This window comes from Salvia hispanica, chromosome 4 (genome assembly GCF_023119035.1).
Source record: "Salvia hispanica cultivar TCC Black 2014 chromosome 4, UniMelb_Shisp_WGS_1.0, whole genome shotgun sequence".
Lineage (NCBI taxonomy): Eukaryota > Viridiplantae > Streptophyta > Magnoliopsida > Lamiales > Lamiaceae > Salvia > Salvia hispanica.
This window is the reverse complement of record NC_062968.1, coordinates 51,833,919-51,853,108: the sequence shown is the minus strand read 5'-3', so window position 1 is coordinate 51,853,108 and position 19,190 is coordinate 51,833,919. Positions and strand designations below refer to the sequence as shown.

The following is a 19,190-nucleotide window of genomic DNA, read 5'->3' as shown; positions in this document are numbered from 1 at the left end:
TACTTTAGATTTTAATGTACCCTTAGAGATGGTCTAAGCAACAAATAACATTTTAATGTACCCTTAGAGATGGTCTAAGTAACAAATAACATGCGCTTTATTACATACTCCATTTGCTAGCAATGAGAGTCCTTTTAGCCATTTTGGTCCTCCACCAATAGAATCTCATTTTACTTTTACTAGACCTCATATTCCATAACTCATTTCCTCATGTTTTATAATAATACTGGAGTAATATATAGTATGACTCGCATATCAATAATTTTGACACGAGTGAGATACAAATAATTAGTAATTTCAACTAATGATGTATCTTCTACATATCTATTCGAGCAAGTATTCACCAAGACAAAATCGAAAAGGACATGCTTTGTACAGTTGAAATTTTTTTGTTACACTACTCATCCTCCAACATACACACACAGCAACCAAACCAGATAGTGCTAGCAGCGCTTCTGTTTTATCCGTGTGTCGAACATATTTACACAGACTCGACTCTTGCCCGGAAACATCCATAGCTGGTGGAAACTTGAAGAGATAGTGGTGGATGAGGAAGGAAGACATTTTGGAATAAACTAGCAGGCAAGATTCATGAATCACTCCAATTATCTTCATCATCTTCATCACTACCAGCCAAGGCCTATAGCATTTGATCGCTTCTGTTAATAACTATGAACAGCGTAAAACTAGGACAATAGGGTATCTGAGGAAAAGAGAATGAGACCTGGCGAATTGCATTTGCTTTCTCCAGAATTGCAGCAACTTTAAGATTGGTGTTAGGTCCTGGAATGCTACTAGGCTTTGTTGTTGCAGCAGGTTTCAGGTTGAAGGACTGACCAACAAAGGTGGATGTGAGCGTTCACCATAAACAGCTGTAAAGTTTGCGTAGCATAATCAAATCTGTTCAATCGTACCTTGGCTCTTATTTGATCCAGGAGAGCATCTCTTCCTTCTTGCTTTTGTTTCTGAGGTCCGACTTGTTCAGTAACCTTCCGCAGCTGCAAATAAGTTGCAGCTTCTTGCTTTTGTTTCCGAGGTCCGATTTGTTCAGTAACCTTCCGCAGCTGCAAATAAGTTGCAGCTTCTTGCTTTTGTTTCTGAGGTCCGATTTGTTCAGTAACCTTCCGCAGCTGCAAATAAGTTGCAACAAGAATAACTTAAGACTGTGGAAAATTAATTGTGATTTCAATCAAAGGAACTAAGGATACTTACTCTACTCTTATCAAGAGCAGCAACAGAACCAATAACAGGGTTGCAAGTTCGAGGAAGTTTGATTGTTCGATACCCTTTAGCAACTCCATCTTCCACAGCTGGTGAAGGAACTACACAATCCTGAATGGGTAATACAAGATGAAGCTGCTGCTTTTGCTGCGGTGTTTCTACTTCTGGTGGTGGGTGAACTGCCTGATCCATGTTATCACCCTCTTCTTTTAAAACGGACTGTGGGACTATTTGAATAGGCAATTTTACCATTTGACTCCCTTCAGCAACTTCAACTTCATCTTCTTCAGCTGGTGATGGGACCTCTTTGTCCATTGTAGGACTCAAAAGTTGTTGCTGTGGCTGTAGCTGCACCTGGTCCTGCTCGTTTTCTATTTTTTGTGGGAGGCCAACCATCTTCTGAACTGGAGATTCTTTCATATGTCCAGGCACGGAACTAACATTTCCAGTGGAGGTTGCTTCTGGAAATACATCCTTGATTTCCATTTTCTCTACCTCTGTAGTAGACGAGGCATGCTGAGGCATACCTATTTGAATAGGCAATATTACCATTTGACTCCCTTCAGCAACTTGAACTTCTTCAGCTGGTGATTGGACCTCTTTCTCCACTGTAGGATTCAAAAGTTGCTGCTGTGGCTGTGGCTGTAGCTGCACCTGGTCCTGCTCGTTTTCTATTTTTTGTGGGAGGCCAACCATCTTCTGAATTCGAGATTCTTTCAAGTGTTCAGGCATGGAACTAACATTTCCTGTGGATATCTCAGGAGGAAAGATTGCTTCTGGAAATATTTCCTTGATTTCCATTTTCTCTTCCTCTGTAGTAGACGAGGCATGCTGAGGCTTGGCTATCCTCCACTGAAGTGGAGGGAGAGGTGGCAAAGAAGGTGACTGGTGCAGGTTCATCTGATTAGTTTCAGGGGGGGAATTACCAAGGGGGAATGTTAACCCCGATGGATCCTTGGGATAAACAGAAGCATCAGTGCCATCGTTTTGTAGACCTGGAAGCGCCGGCACTGAAGGTGAATAGTCAGGAGGTGGAAATGATGAGGCAAAATTGTCAAATCCTTTGTCATTATAAGGATCCAACATCTGCAGTTGAGTTGTAGGAAATGCAGATGACAACTCTGAACTTATAATTTCAACAGAATTAGGCAAAGCATCTTCAATAGCGGCAGAATGTAATTCAATATTTTCTGCCAAGACCGATTCTTCAGCCACAGAAGCAATGTGTAATGAGTCAACATCCGAGACGATATTCTCTAGACCACTTTGATGGAAAGAATCATCTTCTGTATCTAGGACACTTTGCTCCATAGGAGTCAGAATTTGTGATGCATTAACCATATCAACCCCCTCAGAATCAAGACATGAACCAAAATCAGTATGCGATACTTCCGGTTTGAGATGATCATCATGCTTCGTTTCACAGACTGCAACAAAATCTAGTGCAGCAGCTTCTCTGTCATCCACTTCCTCCACTAATTCGCTACGACTTCCTGAAATATCACTCCCTGCTTCCTCCTCCACCTCCGATTCCCTATTCAATCCAGAAAGACTGGTTGCATGATTCTCAAGTATACCCAGACCCAGATCATCATGCTTCGTTTCACAGACTGCAAGAAAATCTAGTGCAGCAGCTTCTCTGTCATTCACATCCTCCACTAAATCGCTACGACTTCCTGAAATATCACTCCCTTCTTCCTTCTCCACAGATTCCCTATTCAATCCAGAGAGACTGGTTGCATGATCCTCAAGTACACCCAGATCCTGAAAGCAAGGAACATGCTCTTCCACCAATATATTAAGGCCTGAGGGTGAACTGACATTCTCCAAGATAGTATTGTCAGAAACTGCAGGTGTAGAGCAAGCCATCCTAGCATTCTCAGATTGATCTGTACTTGGATCTAACTCATCTAATGACTCAGTCATTTGATTCGGTAATTTCAAACATGCGGAGCTAGAAATTTCAGAATGTTCTACTTCAGCAATGCCACTGTCCAGGTTGATACCATCCCTTTCTGTGGTGTAAGATATCTCTGAAGAATCTTCAAGTTTGTCTGGCATACAAAATGAATTTTCTGGAGCTGAAAGACCGCTGGGGTTGGCATCATCTGTTATCCCTATCTGCAAACCTATAACTTCTGAAGTTTTGGGGAATCCAAGTTTAGAAGTTCCATTTATTGCTGTTGGTCCTTCATGAGTAACAAGACCTTCCTCCAACAAAATAGGAGTTTGACCAATACCAGGCAAAGTCAAAGTCCCTGTGCTGATCTGATTAGAGCAATGCTCCTCAGAGTCCAAAGTTTCAGAAACAACACTTGGATCTTCATGATAACAATCGCCACTTAGATCTCTTTCGTCTCCTTCAGAAACTTCTGACGCGACATTGTCTCCGTTATGCGCTATTTCAATGTAATCATTTGCAAAGTTATCAGTCAACTTCGCGACCTTTTTGTCCAATTTACCTGGAATTGGGTTCTCCTTTGATAAGATCACTTCAGTATCAATTCTGTGTTCATAAATATTATCAGCAGTGTTCACGGTGAAAGGTATATTCTGAAACTGATTAAGACCCTTCTGATCAGAGTCATCTTCACGCACCGAATGAGCAGATATAGCATCTAAACTATCAGAGGTATGATGACTAATAGCAGCATAGGGTGACCTCCAAGGTATCTCACCACGAAGATGTTCTCCAGAAGAGGGCCTCTGAGAATCATCTTTCAGTGACTTGAAATGAGAAGCACTGGGAGAACATTGAGAATCAGAAATCAGGTCTCTCTTTTCTTCATTTTCATCCGAGTTTGAGAATGTTTCATCTGACGTAGCTCCTCTTAAAGTTCCTTCTACTGCAACTGTTCTTGAATCATAATGAGGTAAAGTAGGACCTGATTTAGAACTGCTGCTTGAACTACAAGTAGGCTGCTCAAAGTCAGGCCTGTTCTCAGGGGCTGAGTCATTGACACATAATGTATTATTAGAATGCACAGGTTTTGAAGCATTGTCGGCAGGAGAATGTTGCGGAGTTCTCTCAATGGATGATGAATTAACTATAACAAATTCAGGAATATCAGCAGATGGAAATCCATCAGCAGATAATTTTTCTATTTGAGGGTTTTCAGCGGAGGTTCTTGGAGAGTCTGAAGATAAGAAGCTAGATATTTCCTTTTTGTATGAATTGTTCCCCTCATCGGATATTGAGAAGTCTCCAGTGGATTGCGAATCTAATGACAAAGAATGGGAACGTGCTTCATTTTTAAGAGAAGCCTGTGGTTGATTTTTCCTATATGAGGCAAATTTATTCTTCACCTTCAACTCAGAGTCCGTATCCATTTCTGATTCCATGGTTGAAGGTGCATCCACGAAATTGTCTATCTCACTGGCAACCTCATCCGATTGGTAACCTGTTGAGCTTCCTTCCATTTTGCTTTCCCCAACCATAGCTATATCCTTTCCACTGGTCTCCTCATCAGAAATGGACGGGATGTCATCTGTAAGAATATTAATAAGTGATGATACCCCATATGTTTTGATATCTTTCAAAGCATCATTTCTCTGATTCGAGGATGATTTAGGAAAAATTTCCTCTTTATATGCAAAGAGAGAATCACTTTTGCTTCCTTCACTTTCTCTTCCAGGACTCACTGATCTGAGTTCAAGTACAGATTCATTTTGATCATCCAGCAATTTATGCTCGGGGGACGGATTCTTTAATAATTCTTCCATGTAGCTCTTCCCAGATTTTAAGCTAAACGGGAATGCATATGGCCTCCTTTTCAATCTGGCACGGTATGCAGGTTTGCTAACACCATTTTCAACACATTCCTTCAGTAAAAGCTGATGGAGTCTGTAAAAGTTTAGGAATCACATGGGTCACTTATCACTCATATGCATAATCATTGAAAACGAGAAGTATATGATAGAAGAAAGATCATCTTACTTTGCATGTGATGATTCTTGCAAAGTTTCAGGAGTTCCTCCATATCTTGCATGTAGTCCTTTCTTCTGTTAAATACCAGCGAATTATTAATCAATGTCGAATACAGTATGGCCCAGAGGCACTATAAAAAAAAGCATCTGAGATGCTGGAGACCTCACTCAACTCTCAAGATAAAGGAAAAAACGAATCACTGCGAGATATCAGATCTAGATTTACTATTTTAAGCAGCGAAATCATTAGTACTACTGTGCTAGTATGAGTTAATATTCCCAGAGGAGGAAAAAACAATACCGGTCTATGTTCTAGTCAGAATTAAAAGATCTTAATATGTTTGCTTAAGTAATCCATTGATATTGTAAAATCTAATAAGTACTCCCCCCGTCCACCAATACAAGGGCACATTTGACCGGACACGGGTTTAAAAAATGTTAAAGAAAATGAGTTGAAAAGGTTAGGGAAGGTGGTTTCTACTTTTATATATTAGTTTTATAATGAAATTTGAGTGGGATAAAGTTAGTGGAACGTGGGGTCCTTTTTGGTAAAACATAATTTGGCTTTTAGTGGTGGACGGACGAAATTGGCAAAATGAGACGTTTATTGGTGGACGGAGGTAGTACTTTATAAGGTCATATGCTAGGATTTGAGATTAAATATACCAAAACATCATTACATGCAACACCATATGCACTAGAAGAAAATAGAACTTCAAGTTATTCAGCAGTATTATTACTAGCACGCTACAAATAGTGAAAATGATGCACCTTTGCTTTCCTGATTTTCTTTTCCCTTTGGACATTTGCAGTAGCTGTTGCAGATGTTTCTAGTTTAAAGAATGAAGGATCAGTGTAGCGTTTTAGACATGCTCCAGCACCGGCAATATCAAACCTAATAGAAAATAACAATAACATTATTAATGATATGAATATTATTTTGAAAGAGAGGTTATTCAGCTAACTTAAAGAATGAAGGATCACTCCATACTTGTCTAGAAGAAATAGTCGAGGAGGACCCCTGCATTCTTCATAGGAGTCCATTACAAAACGAGGTAAATCTCCTTGCGTGACCAGATTCTGCTCCAATTGTATATTAGCATGCCAATCAACACCTAGAACATGATATGTCAATTAAAAAACAATTATATCATAGAAAATAGAAGATGCTAGAGAGAGTGGGGGAGAGTGTGAGAGTCAGAGTGACAGATTCCATAAAGAAAGAAAGCCCCTGAAAACCCTGAATAACCCCATAGTGTTTACCTCTGTAAGATATTGCTTTGTGAAACAGTATATGTTAAATAAATTAAGAAGCCCATGTAACCCGGTTCATAACAAAATGAAAGATCTAGAGTTCTACAATTCTTCAGCTATAAGCATAAATGAGGATGATATCGAGATACAATATAATGAAAATAAAGTTCTACCAGTATTGTAAAAGACCGAGGAAAGGTCAGTTTGGGAAAGAAGTGCCTTTTCAACTGAAGGCACTTCAACCTCAAGCTGTTGGACTCGTATCATTAAACTGTGCCCTCTTACAGCAGTGGCCATCACTTCTTCATGCAGATCATGGAAAATCTCTGCTGCAAACCTTTAATAAGCACAACAATTATGAGAAGTTTTTCCTGGTAACTTATAGATCTTTCTAGAAAATGATTAAGCGGTACACCCTTCAACTCAGGCAAGAAAAGGAAAAGAAGTAGAAAATCCAGAAGATCAATTGTTTCGACGGATGAAAGCTGACATTTTTAGTTAAAGGGGCAAAGAAGGAAAGAGGGAACTCTATTGCAATTAGCTAATGTTCAATGGGCTAAGACTTTCATAACTTGAATGACAAACTTGTAGGCACATAGGCCATTGATCACATGTAAAAAAATGAAGCTTTATTGCTTCACCTTCTGGTGCGGAGAACTAAACCCGAGTCTACAAAAACCATGACATACATGATCATTTCCAACTCAAATGCCCCTCAGTTCTGAGATCGTTGTCTGGTATCATGCGAGCATGAAAATACTATAGTACATTCTAACTAGAGGTATAAAATTCTCCAAAATTAGAAGATCATAACAAAAAAACTCCAATTAAGGTTATCAACTTATCTATTGCTAAGTAAAAACATGTACCACGGACCGAGAGTGTAACTGTAATAAGGATTTTCGATTCCAAGTCTTCTCATCAACAAAGCTATTGAAATTCCAAAGACTAATTCAAACCACGATTTGAACTAAGATAAACAAAACAAATATATGAACCATAAAACTAGTATCATTCAACTTAACAAAGAAGCCGGGTAGCCAATCTGCCAACTGTACAAAAACACACAGAAACCCTAAATCCCTAAATTTCAACAGAAAACCGAAATTCAAGTGAAGATAAGAACAGTATTAACAACCAACACCAACGGGAAAAAACAGCAGAAGCTAAACAGTAATCACATTCTGCATAAAGAAATGGATACAACAGTAGCTGAAGAACAAATCAAGCAACAGAGACCAACACCTCCGAGCTCATCATTACCTCCACACAACACCTAATTCCTCAAATTTCCACCCAAAACACGAAAAAAACAGCAAGACTGCAGAGCACGAACTCGAATCGAAGATTGAAAAACTCACTCGGCTAGGTCTCCGAGCTGGCGAAGGACGCCGACCATGCCAGCCATGGCGACGCCTTCAAGCAAGGCCTCGGGATCATCCTTGTCGGCGGCTCGATACAGCTCCGGATCGGCCAAGCTGTACTCGTCCCGAATCTCGTAGCGATTCATCGGCATTTCTGCAGTTCCGTCGCCGAGGAATCAAATCCAACGGAATTTTGGCTCATCAATTTTGCAAATGAGGAGCGGACTTTTGTTTGACTAATGCTAAATAGCAGACAAGAAACTATACTTTTTTATTTTGGAATTTTTCTACTTTTTCTTTATTGATTTTTCTTATCTGTTTTTTTATTTGTAATTAAGTGTTTGTTTTATTCGATTTCGGTAATAATGGATGAAATAAATGGTTGGCACGAGCATGTGTTTATCAAAAAGTTTTTACAAAGTTAGGAAAAAGTTGTCACTTCTATCTAGGGGTGAGGATTAATTTAAGGCGAATTGAGTGTAGAATAATTGAAAAATATCTAGATTTTCATTTCATACTACTAAAATTTTACCCCAAATTTGGTATTTGAGCAAGTGAATCGACTTAGTAAATTTTGATTTAATTTTGAGATGATTGCATATAATAACGCAATTTTCGCGTGTTTCATTTATAAACCCCATCAACTATTTTAGATCAAATTAAAATGAATTTTTAGTCACAAAAAGTTATTACTGTATAAACTAAGTGGATATGAAAATAAGTTAGGACGACATAGTTTAAGAAAAAAGATGAATACAGTCCACGTACACCTTTTTAGATGTCATCGCCATTTTAATAGAAATAACTATCATATTTATCTCTTTTTCATAAAATTTCATGTTTCAATGGAAATCATATTTGAATAGATATTATACTTTCTTTCGTTTAGAGAATGTATCTTCACCTTTTTTTTAGAAAGGTAAAAAGTTAAGAGTAATTATTTTTGTTGTCCTTTTAATTTACCTTCTTTTCTTGGAGTTCATTACTTTTTTATGAAAGGTATAATAACCTTTTTGAAAAGGTAAATGAGAAATATACATTCTCAATACACCTTTTCCTCTTTATAAGAAGGTATAATAACATTTTTAAGACACTCAATCGGTTATGAACATATTTTTAGTGCCAAGATTTATAAAACGTATAAGAAAAATTAATAATTGTGGTGTTAATATACAGTGGAGTAGTATTAAATTAACCCAATTGTTTTGAATTTCACTAATTCAGACTCTTTGTTTCTTTGTAATTCTTTCAGATCCCAACACAGATTCTAGTACCTTTTTACCCTATTCATTTTGACTTCTTAATCTCATTTAAACATTTTGAATTCAAACATTTGAGGAGGTATAGTGAACTCATATTTTAATATGTGGGCTTTTTAGGAAATATCCCAAAAATAAAATCATAAGAATTAGCCTAAATTAGACAATATCATACTAATGTGAAGTTCGAATGTGCATCACCAAGCCCTTGTATTAACAAGCTCATTTTATATTAATCTTCATTAAAACACCAAAATGTCACGGTTGCTCTTAATCATATTAGGCAGAGTTGGCTGCAAGCTCATTTAATATATTTGATTTTATTGGAAGCTTTTAGCATCATGTGCAGCTCATTTATTCTTTTGTGGTATAGTTTAGTGTAAGTAGTGATTAAGCACATGTAGGTTATTAATCCTAGGCCATTAGTTTTAGTTGTTCAAGATTAATGACGGTTATGACTTATGATAATATTGATGGAATTTGAAGTATCCCATGCACCATGTTCGACAATTAAATGATCATAATATTGATTAAATAACATTATACAATGTTCTTTAGATATCATGCAAAATATATCATGAGATTTCTCTATTGCACTAATCAAGATTCCAAATTTTGCTTCTATTTCTTCTCTTCATTTGTTCAAGCACTATATAATTTCCATGCTTTCAATCTAGTTGAACAATAAATTAAACATAAAGAAGCTACGTGTGTAAATCTCAGATTGCTCCCTTTATATTATATCTGGAATTCTGGATTCATATGTGTAGATCTCACAAAAAAAATTCTTTTTGCAATCAACTACAGCTAAGGAAAGTCTTAAAGAATAGACAATTGGGTATATTTCAAAAAATCAATAGCATCCATGTTTCAGAGTCCAATATACTAGTACTCCCTATTTTTCTACGTAAATGGGCTTTTGCCCAATATTTTTCTGGGCTTGATAATTTTTCAAATGGGCTCCAAAATACAAGCATCCAATTCATAGCCCATAAATAGTTTTTAATCTTCATACAATTAAATGGAAAGATATAAACAACAGCCCTACAATATATAAAAAACATGAAATGAAATGTAACATAATGAAAGATAAATAAAAATTCATCAGATACATGCATAGTTTCAAGTCTATCTATCATCAACAGCGACCACAAAACCACCTAACAAAACAAAAAATTGACATAAATGAATTTGTAGCAATGTCTCAATCTATAGCATGTCATAATATGGATAATAAAGAATGGAATAATTAATACTTCAATGTTAGGTATGGAGTAGCAATTTCAACAGTCAAACAGCCAGAGAGAGCAGCTGTCAATACAGCAACAAGTAAATTGAAATGATTTAGAGAAACACATGAATCTCTGTCCCACAAATTATGTACCACACGTTCACTTCCTACATTTGTAGACTCCTCGCAATAAAAGAACACCGGACATAGTGTGTGTTGGCCAAGAGATAGAGTGGTTAATGCTCGAGCCAAAATTCTCGGGCTTGAGTCCATCATGGCGCTGCCTTTGCAAACCCCTATTCAATTATCAAAAGCATCCCAACTATACTTGTCAAGTAGCTGGGTCTGGCACAACCCAGCCTAGTCCGACCCAGGACCAGTGAGACACGTGAGTGAATCGCGCCGGGGTGGGCCCGGTTGGGTTGGGTATGGATTGGACAGAAAATAATTTTATTTCCATCCATTTTTGAAGTTTTATTAAATCATAAACTAAAAATTGTGACAATGTGAGGATTTTAAGTTATTTATAAAGATCGTAATTTATTCCATGATTTTTTTGATTCATTTTATCTATTAATAATAATAAAAACTAATGTATGTGTATAGTTATTCATTTTATTATAATCATCGTTGAAGTGTTGAATCAGTTGTTAAACACGACAAAAAGAATATGCAATAGTTACACCTATAGTCCATCTATTGGTCCAACCTATCATGTTCCAGGCAAATTACGTGGACTGATCAGAATGTAATTTTATTTATATCTCTATGTGTCAATTTAAATTATTTATAATTAAGAGTGATATACATGGACATCGACTCAATTTTTTCCACTTATAAGCATTAGTATGTTTCTAAAAAGTTATTGATTCCATATCGTTACCAGTTCATCAGCAATTGGCACCTTAATGAATTGAATATAGAGAATCCCGACCAGAGTATTTGATTGCAACCCCAAAATTCGAAATTCATTGTAACGCAATTAATTACTCGAAATAATTGTTAGTATAATGGTCCAACAAATAGGTGTGGGGATAATATATAGGGTTGGAAAATGTCAAAATCGTGTGCACGAGTGGCAGGCTTGGATCCAACTGGTGTTCATAAATGCAGTTGGGCCTCCATTCATTTTTTTGAGTGGTAGATAATATTAAATCATTAATAATTGTCCTTTCTCTTTGAGGCTGGAGGAGGTGATTTTTTTATTTGATTAATTAGTTTGGTATTATTATCTTTTGAGATTATGCTTATTGCAAAAAGTTGGACAATCCATGTATCTGTGACTGTATTAATTCTTTCTTATGATTAGTGACTTCAATTCGTATAATGCCAACTCATCTAATGATAGTTGACAACTTCAATTCATATACTTCATCATAATGACTTCAATTAGTTTAATGTCATGACACTATATTGATCATTTTTTAAAGAATAAAATAATAAATTTAAGATTTGATGGTCTGATTTTTTAGACCAATTCAAAATAAATACTAATACTACTAAAATTTGGTTTGTAATGTGCAAAATGTCAATTTCGACGAGTACTCCCAAAGTCAAGGGGAAATCATTAATCATAAATCTTCAATTATTTAAAGTCTGAACTTCCAAAAGATTACTCCCACTAAATATTTTTTGTTATGAATATATTTTTAAATCACAATTTTATGCATTGAAGGATTGTTATTCAATTTATACTTAACTTTTTTGTTTATATTGATCAATATCATAATTTTTGAAATTATAATATAAAATTAAAATTTATTTTTATTACAATTGTCTAATGTTAATCAAAGTAAAATTACTCTAACACATAACCACATCGTTTAAATAATTCGGTGACATTTGAACTAAACTAATATTTTATCAAAATAATAAATAGATTTTGGCCTTACTATATGCAAGTTGTTTAACTTGTTTGTCTTGTAATTTCAAGGCCGATGTTCCAAAATTAAAAACACTGTGAATCTGTGATGATTTGTTTATCAACAAGCTAGCATACATGTTTCTCAATTTTATATACGCACTTCAAGTGTGTAAAAAGAAATTTCAAAAACTTTTTATTATAATGTGTTAACATTTTGGCATGTCGGATTATGCAAATTTTTATATAAGAGTATATGATTGTACACATGTATTTGTAGATTCTTACTTACTTTATAGTTTTTTTTTTCTCTTACTTTATTATATTTAAAACACAAGCATGCCATCAATCCGAAATCATTTAATATATCATTAGCACATGCATTTAAAACGATTAGGAAAAGTTGATCTAATTAATCTATACACCTATAGTCATCTCAAATTAAAATAAAGCAATTATTTGCAGTGGGCCACCATATTACTACTATAAATACATAACACACCATGCAATAGAATCAACAATATTATACCAAACCATCGAAATATATAATTCCATCATCACTCCTCAAACCAATGGAATCCAAAACTGAGTCTGCCATCGCCGACGTCCGCCGCCTCTACAAGGCCGTATCCAGCGGCGGCGCAGGAGAAATCCCGGGCCTCAATATTGCCGGGGACCTGGAGTGGTGGTTCCACGGGCCGCAGAAGTGCCATTACATGATGAAAAAGCTCACCGGAGAGTCCTTGCCGGGGGACTTCGAGTTTGAGCCTCGGAACATCGACATCGTGGACGATCTCGTGATCGTGGAAGGGTGGGAAGGGGCGGAGGTGTATTGGGTGCACGTTTGGACGCTGAGAGATGGGGTGATCACTCAGTTTAGAGAATACTTCAATACTTGGCTCACGGTGAGAGATGTGGGCCCGCTCAGCTGCTCCGCCGCCCCTCTTTGGCAGAGCCACCCGCAGGAACTGCCGGAGCGCTCGCTGCCCGGCCTCATGCTTGCCATTTGATCAATGCATATATGTCTAATCAAATTTTATTAAAATAAGTGTAAATTAAGTGTGAGAGTTGAATCCTAGATTTCGCCGTTTGCGGACTAAAATGTTGCATCTTTTATTTAAGAGAAGTTGTATATATGTGAAATTATTAGTATAATTGAAAATGGAATGCCTTTTGAAATGGCGAGAAGGTTAATTATGTCTATGCAATCTTTAACACTTAAGATTGGCATTCCATTAAAAAACAGTTAAGCATGGCATAGGGTTTATTTTACAATATTGATGATGTGATGAACAATAACGGATACTCACTCTGTCCGTGAATAAGAGACACGTTTTGTCATTTTGAGACGTCCACCAATAAAATATACTACATTTTTTTTTTACATTTTTAGTAAATAGAAGTTACGCTCATGTTCTACATACCACTAACTTAAAACTCGTGTTGAATCAAAACATGTCTTTTATTCACAGGCAAAAGAAGTACTTTTTATATCGAAGTCATAAGATCATGATCAAAGCGCGTTGCACGATGTCTTATTGTGCGCTCTAGTGTGCTTGATCAGTCTGCCTCATCAATCCAGTTGGTCAATCACGCTTCGTCACAAAACTTTTAATTAGTATTTATCTAAAAAAATTAGATTTTTAATAAAATAACTGAAATACCCAGTGACCACTTTTTGAAAGTACTTATAATATTTGTTGTGAGTTAATATGAAAAATAAATAAAAATAAAAAATGGCTCAATGTGTAGGATTTCAAGTTGTCCGTGCTCAATAATTGGTTAAAAACACTAAATTTATTTGATGACATTGTGAATGCCTTAATGATATGAGTATTGAGAATCGGGTAATGGGACCAGCTAGAGATCAATTCGGCAACACTAGTCTCTCAATCCTCAACTTCAATTCTTAAGTAATCATTATGAGTTATGACAATGATATTAGCATTTAGGCTTGTGGTACCTACAAATTAATTATATTTCAGGTAAATCAAACCAATACTGTACATGGATGATGGTGAACACTAAACAACTGATGTGATTTATATACTATTATGCAGTCGGCAAATTATACCAAATCACAAAAATCATCTTTCTAGACTTTCTACAAACAACATGAATACATGATACAAGGTGTTTTCCAATTTAAACCATTCAATCCGAGCACATAAATAGTAGGCCCAATTCATTTTCAGTTGCTAGTATCTCTAACAATAATTGATTAAATTCTTGCCCCTAGAAGTAAAAAAATGGATCATCGTTTCAAAATTAAATAGATCTACCAAACCAATCAGAAAAGAGAATCGTACGACAATTTTGAATGGACACAAATGTATGCAAATATGCAATGACTTATCAAAAAGATAAGGCAAATGCATTGTTGTTAAATTAGAATCAAGAATAGGCCCTACAAAACGGGCCCAATTTTGAATTACGAGTAGGCCCAATAATGACAAGCGTTGTCTCTAATTAAGCCCAACTCTATGTTAATTGTAGGCCTAATAATTTTTATTTTTTCATTAGACTAAACTACATTTTCATTTTATTAAGTATTAAGTGAACCACCTCACCATGACGACCCTATCAATCAGCAAAACATTGCGCGTAACATGGAAAAGTGTATCCCACTATATATCTAAGAAAATATATTAAAGTGGTTTCAAAAATATTATTTTTGGAATCATGTAGTCATTACTTTTCGGCAAACAAGATAGTTCAATCCAAATAATATTTTTGTAATTTCACAAAGTATACCCCAAAATTAAAATTAAGAAAAAACTTCATCAATTTTGTTTGAAAAAATTGAAGCTCAAAATGAACCAACCTAAGGACTATTTTTCTTTAAAAGTTATTTCCCAAACCACATATAGGTCAAATGCTGCATCAATGGATGTCACGTTACAAGCACAATTATTGTCCAGTCAAAACAAAAAGTTAAAGTTAATTAATTAAACCTTGTAGATTACAAAATCATGAATATTTAGTAGGCCCATAATTTTCACTTACATCCCCATCAATTATGTATCATCCCACCAACATCTGCCTCCCTTTATTTTATCTTTAATCTTTGATTTGGTGAAGATATGCCCATTAATTCCTACAATTAATGTCTGATTATTAATTGGTTTAACACCTCATTAACCACTAATTCCACTTGTTATTTCTTCTTGCAACATTTTTTTATCACAATGTATAAAATTGGAGATTCAAATTCGTAATGTTTCAACCATGAATTCATCTTTATTTTAATTTACCAATATATAACACCATTCCCATAAAATAATCAAAATTAACTATATATATATAGCTCGCACGTGATAATTAATTTTGATAATGCATTGGCTCTTTAGATTTTTTTCTGATGTCAACTATATTTTGAAAATGACATCTCTAGAAGCAGCAACATTATTATATTAGCACCTTTTTAACTTAATTTATTCTATGGATTATAATCAGTTAAATTCTAGTCATTTTCTCAATCAGATTAAAACAAGACTAAATAGTGTAGATTAAGATAGGAGCACTATGTAAACACTGTTTATCAAATTTAACCATATTAAATTACTTAGTGGTGCAGATTAGGTTGAAATATGTTTGATGGGCTTTTTTTACTTTCCAAACGGCTTAAAAACGTGTTTGCAAAATGTGTAATACTCCACCACTAATATTTTTTATATATAAATACTTACCTTTTCCGCAGATTAGATTATAGTCGTCAAAATTATTTTTTATTATTGGCTAATCGAGATTTTCACAATCCTTCTTGGTAAAGTTAAACTTTGTGCAATTTAATATCTAAATGGTTAAAATTGACAATCAAATATTTTTAGAGAAAATTAGTTAAAGATGAAGTGAAAATGAAAAAAATAAAAATAAAAATAAAAATAAAGAAAGAAGGTAGCTAGTTGTCAGTTGTCAAAAGGGCAATAATTAAGTAGAGTTTTGAAGCATGAATGATGAAGAAAGAGTTTTCCCCTACAATTTATTACCCTTGGATTTTTCCGGTATAGCATTGCTAGTATACATTTTTGTTACAAGATTCCAAAATGCTTTGGGCATTACATGTGTTGTCTTTCTTTTTTGTTTCTTTACTCGTAGCTTTTGGTGGAATCTATAGTGAAGACTGAAGAGGTAGATGGACCTGCACATGCACTAGCTAGATGCTCAAATTTGATAGACCAGTTAATTTGATTAACGTGTCAACGAATGGTGTGAGATCTGATACGTGAACATGAGACCAATCAAATCCTAGTGAGGTTCCAATCCATCCCTCTACGCGGGATTCGTCCGATATTGCCAACGTACAAGTTGACGAAGGGAGATGTGCGCCAAGGAGGCGACACTTGATAAGAGAAAGGAAAAAATAGGTTAGGGTTTTTTCTTGAATTATAAAAGAAATAGAGACTCTATTTATACTAATTAGCTCTAAATCTGATGTGGTTCGATTCTAATTCTAATAGGGAAATAACCTAAAAAAATATCGAAAAATGAGTTGATAAGTGATAACCAACTCCCAATTGGAGTTGATAATGGAAATAAAGACTCTGATGGATAACATGAGTGGGTATTCATAAGAAATCCTTGTAGCATTTTGGAGGTGTGACTCGACACCTAGGGCGGCCTTGCGGGCTTGATGGTTGCTGTGGGGTTTGGGACGTCATCTGCTAGGTCTTGTGATTGTGGGGTCATATCGTCCTTCGTATAATGGTTTGATACAGTCTCATTTGTTGCTGTGTATTTGATACGTATCAATTAAAGTATAATGAGGTTTAATCCTAAAATGACTAATAAGAGATGTGACGTGGTACTGAGTATTTAAGTTAAATTCTTTTTATTTTACATTTTAGGTTGTGATATTTTTGTATTCAAGTATGGTCTTTTTGGTTGTGATTTTTGAGAAATCTTCTAGAGAGCTACATAACAATGTCAACTTTTTTTCTTTTCCATTCATAGTCTAACAAAGTGCCTATCAACATCTCAGCCCCTCATTTCCACTATGTGCTATTTTACTCGTTCGATTAGGTCGTATTCATATATTTAAAAAATAAACGCCAAGATTTATTTAATTATAATGAAATTGGTAAGTGAGAATGTACTGAATTTAAATATATAGTATGTAATAAATGGATAAATCTATCATATTTTTCGAAGAAATTCTAGTCGAAAATTATTCTGAATTAAAACATTTAAAACTGTGAAAGAATCCCAACCACATTTTCACGTACATACACGCAATACACGCACATGTTTTTAAATAGTACTCCATATTTTTTATATAAAGATGTTAATTTATTCAAAAAAATTAATATGGGAATAAATAAATAAATAATGGAAATCATTACATTAATTTACAATAGTCATTCAAATATTTAATTCAACTCAACAACTTACTTTTTATACCTAAAATAAAAATTGCAAAATTAAGATTAAAACACGTTCAAAGACCATTTAAAAAAACATTGAAAGAAAAAGACCAAGATTATAATTTCTAGCAATTTTTAGTAAGAAAGAAAAAAAGGAGAAAACAATAAAAAAAAATTGGTCATAACTAATTGTTTATTTCAGTGGAAATAGCATGAAAAAATTTGTTATTCCTACTATATCATCATCATATTACACACACACACATTAATACTTATTTCCCTCGGATTAACAACATAATCTCTCCTACTTTTAATTACTAATACTCCCACTTTTAATCAGTTCATATGTCAAGTCTGCAATGATAAAAGGTAATTAGTGCTGTAACATCATTCATATATAGTGATTGAAAGTGGTCCTTTTTTATTAATGAAAACAAATTGTAAAACTTAAGGCCCCACTTCTAGTAATTTCACAAATTCTCCCCCATTAATAATCGTCTAGCGTTTGTCATGCATTTGCTATTACACAACATGTGATAATCATCATACAGAGGAAATATATTTACTCCATACGAAAGGGAAATGTAGAAGTTCACAAAGATACACATATAAAAATATTTTTTAATGCCTTTTCACATTTTTATAACAATGCATGCATTAAACTCCTTAGTTCTTATCCTAATACACATTTTTGACACAAATCATGTTTAATGTCTGAAACCCCTTAATTATTTAGCATATATAGTCACCAAATTTTAAATTAGGAAAGAGTTTTAACTATATACAAAGAATATGCCTCTCTCCATGCATATTGAGCACACCACATATTGCTATAAATACAAGGGGGGGACTACTCCTCACCCCCAACTACACTCTCACCCAAAGGAATTAGTAAATTATATGTAGGAACAAATCAAAGTAATTGTGCAAGATGAGCGTTGAGCGCGATGGAGAAGCAGGGCACGTGCATTACTAACTCCTCTACGCCTTTTCTGCTAACGTGAGTTAGTATTTCATGTGTCCTTCTTCCCCATCACGACCGCTCAATCTTATTCCGACACGCCTCAACTTCTCCAGGTAACAATTGGAAGTGTTTTGTCTCATGAAGATGTAATTTTCAAGCCCACATATATTAGAAGTAGCGCTTTAAGAAGCATGTATTGTTCTTGTTCAACAAAGTGAAACACAAAGCTAATGGCAGAAAGTAGAAACGTATACGGTCGTCTCATCATCTTTGTGGAATTGTGGTATATTCAACTTTCTTGATTTGAAATACGGTTTCATTTTCCTATGCATTGTTTTTTTCATAATTATGTTTAATTAATTTCATGCTTTGATATCTTCATGTGACGTCATTTTTTTGTAGGATGGAGAGTTTTCCATCTTTATGGATGAAACTCATCAAGGGAATTCACTTTTGTAAATTGTAATGTGCATATATTTATTGACTTAGATTGTGGAGTACATGATTTTTTCAATAGATTTTGCCTGGAGATTGAGAGAATTGCTCAATGGAGAAATAGACGTGTAAAAGTGCTTTGCTGTATCGTTCCCCACCTCAACAAACAACAAGAAGAGATGATATAAATAAAATAATTTGCAGTGATGTATGTATGTATGTATGTTATTGATCATATGATCATATCCCATTCAAAAAAAAGAGGGGAAAAAACATAAAGAAAAGAGAAAGTTGTGATTCGTCCTTAGCAT

At 34.9% G+C, this 19,190-nt stretch overlaps 2 protein-coding genes and 1 long non-coding RNA gene across 4 annotated transcripts; 2 read left to right on the top strand and 1 right to left on the bottom strand.

Annotated features, from left to right (window-relative positions):
• Positions 1-279: 279 nt before the first annotated feature.
• Positions 280-7,991, bottom strand: LOC125221601 (protein SCAR2-like). The gene is made up of 9 exons (XM_048123754.1): positions 7,764-7,991; positions 6,576-6,739; positions 6,140-6,263; positions 5,920-6,043; positions 5,159-5,223; positions 1,213-5,065; positions 915-1,130; positions 725-832; positions 280-640 (listed from the first exon to the last, which is right to left on the bottom strand). The coding sequence occupies exons 1-9, from the start codon at positions 7,916-7,918 to the stop codon at positions 590-592; spliced, it is 4,860 nt and encodes a 1,619-aa protein (XP_047979711.1). The 5' UTR covers positions 7,919-7,991; the 3' UTR covers positions 280-589.
• A 4,659-nt stretch (positions 7,992-12,650) lies between these two features.
• Positions 12,651-13,314, top strand: LOC125224278 (wound-induced protein 1-like). The gene has a single exon (XM_048127655.1). The coding sequence runs from the start codon at positions 12,690-12,692 to the stop codon at positions 13,125-13,127; it is 438 nt and encodes a 145-aa protein (XP_047983612.1). The 5' UTR covers positions 12,651-12,689; the 3' UTR covers positions 13,128-13,314.
• A 5,044-nt stretch (positions 13,315-18,358) lies between these two features.
• Positions 18,359-19,186, top strand: LOC125224326. Of its 2 annotated transcripts, none has more exons than XR_007176856.1 (2): positions 18,359-18,557; positions 18,847-19,186. It is a non-coding gene; the product is annotated as an uncharacterized LOC125224326 (long non-coding RNA). The 2 variants fall into 2 exon arrangements; XR_007176857.1 differs by having other exon boundaries at positions 18,359-18,727.
• Positions 19,187-19,190: the final 4 nt, after the last annotated feature.

Excerpts from the sequence above, each read along its gene's own strand:
- LOC125221601 (XM_048123754.1), bottom strand. The coding sequence starts at position 7,918 with ATGCCGATGAATCGCTACGAGATTCGGGACGAGTACAGCTTGGCCGAT. Across the intron at positions 6,740-7,763 it reads CAGCTCGGAGACCTAGCCGA|GTTTGCAGCAGAGATTTTCC; the intron begins GTGAGTTTTTCA and ends TGCTTATTAAAG. Across the intron at positions 6,264-6,575 it reads CTCGGTCTTTTACAATACTG|GTGTTGATTGGCATGCTAAT; the intron begins GTAGAACTTTAT and ends ATCATGTTCTAG.
- LOC125224278 (XM_048127655.1), top strand. The coding sequence starts at position 12,690 with ATGGAATCCAAAACTGAGTCTGCCATCGCCGACGTCCGCCGCCTCTAC.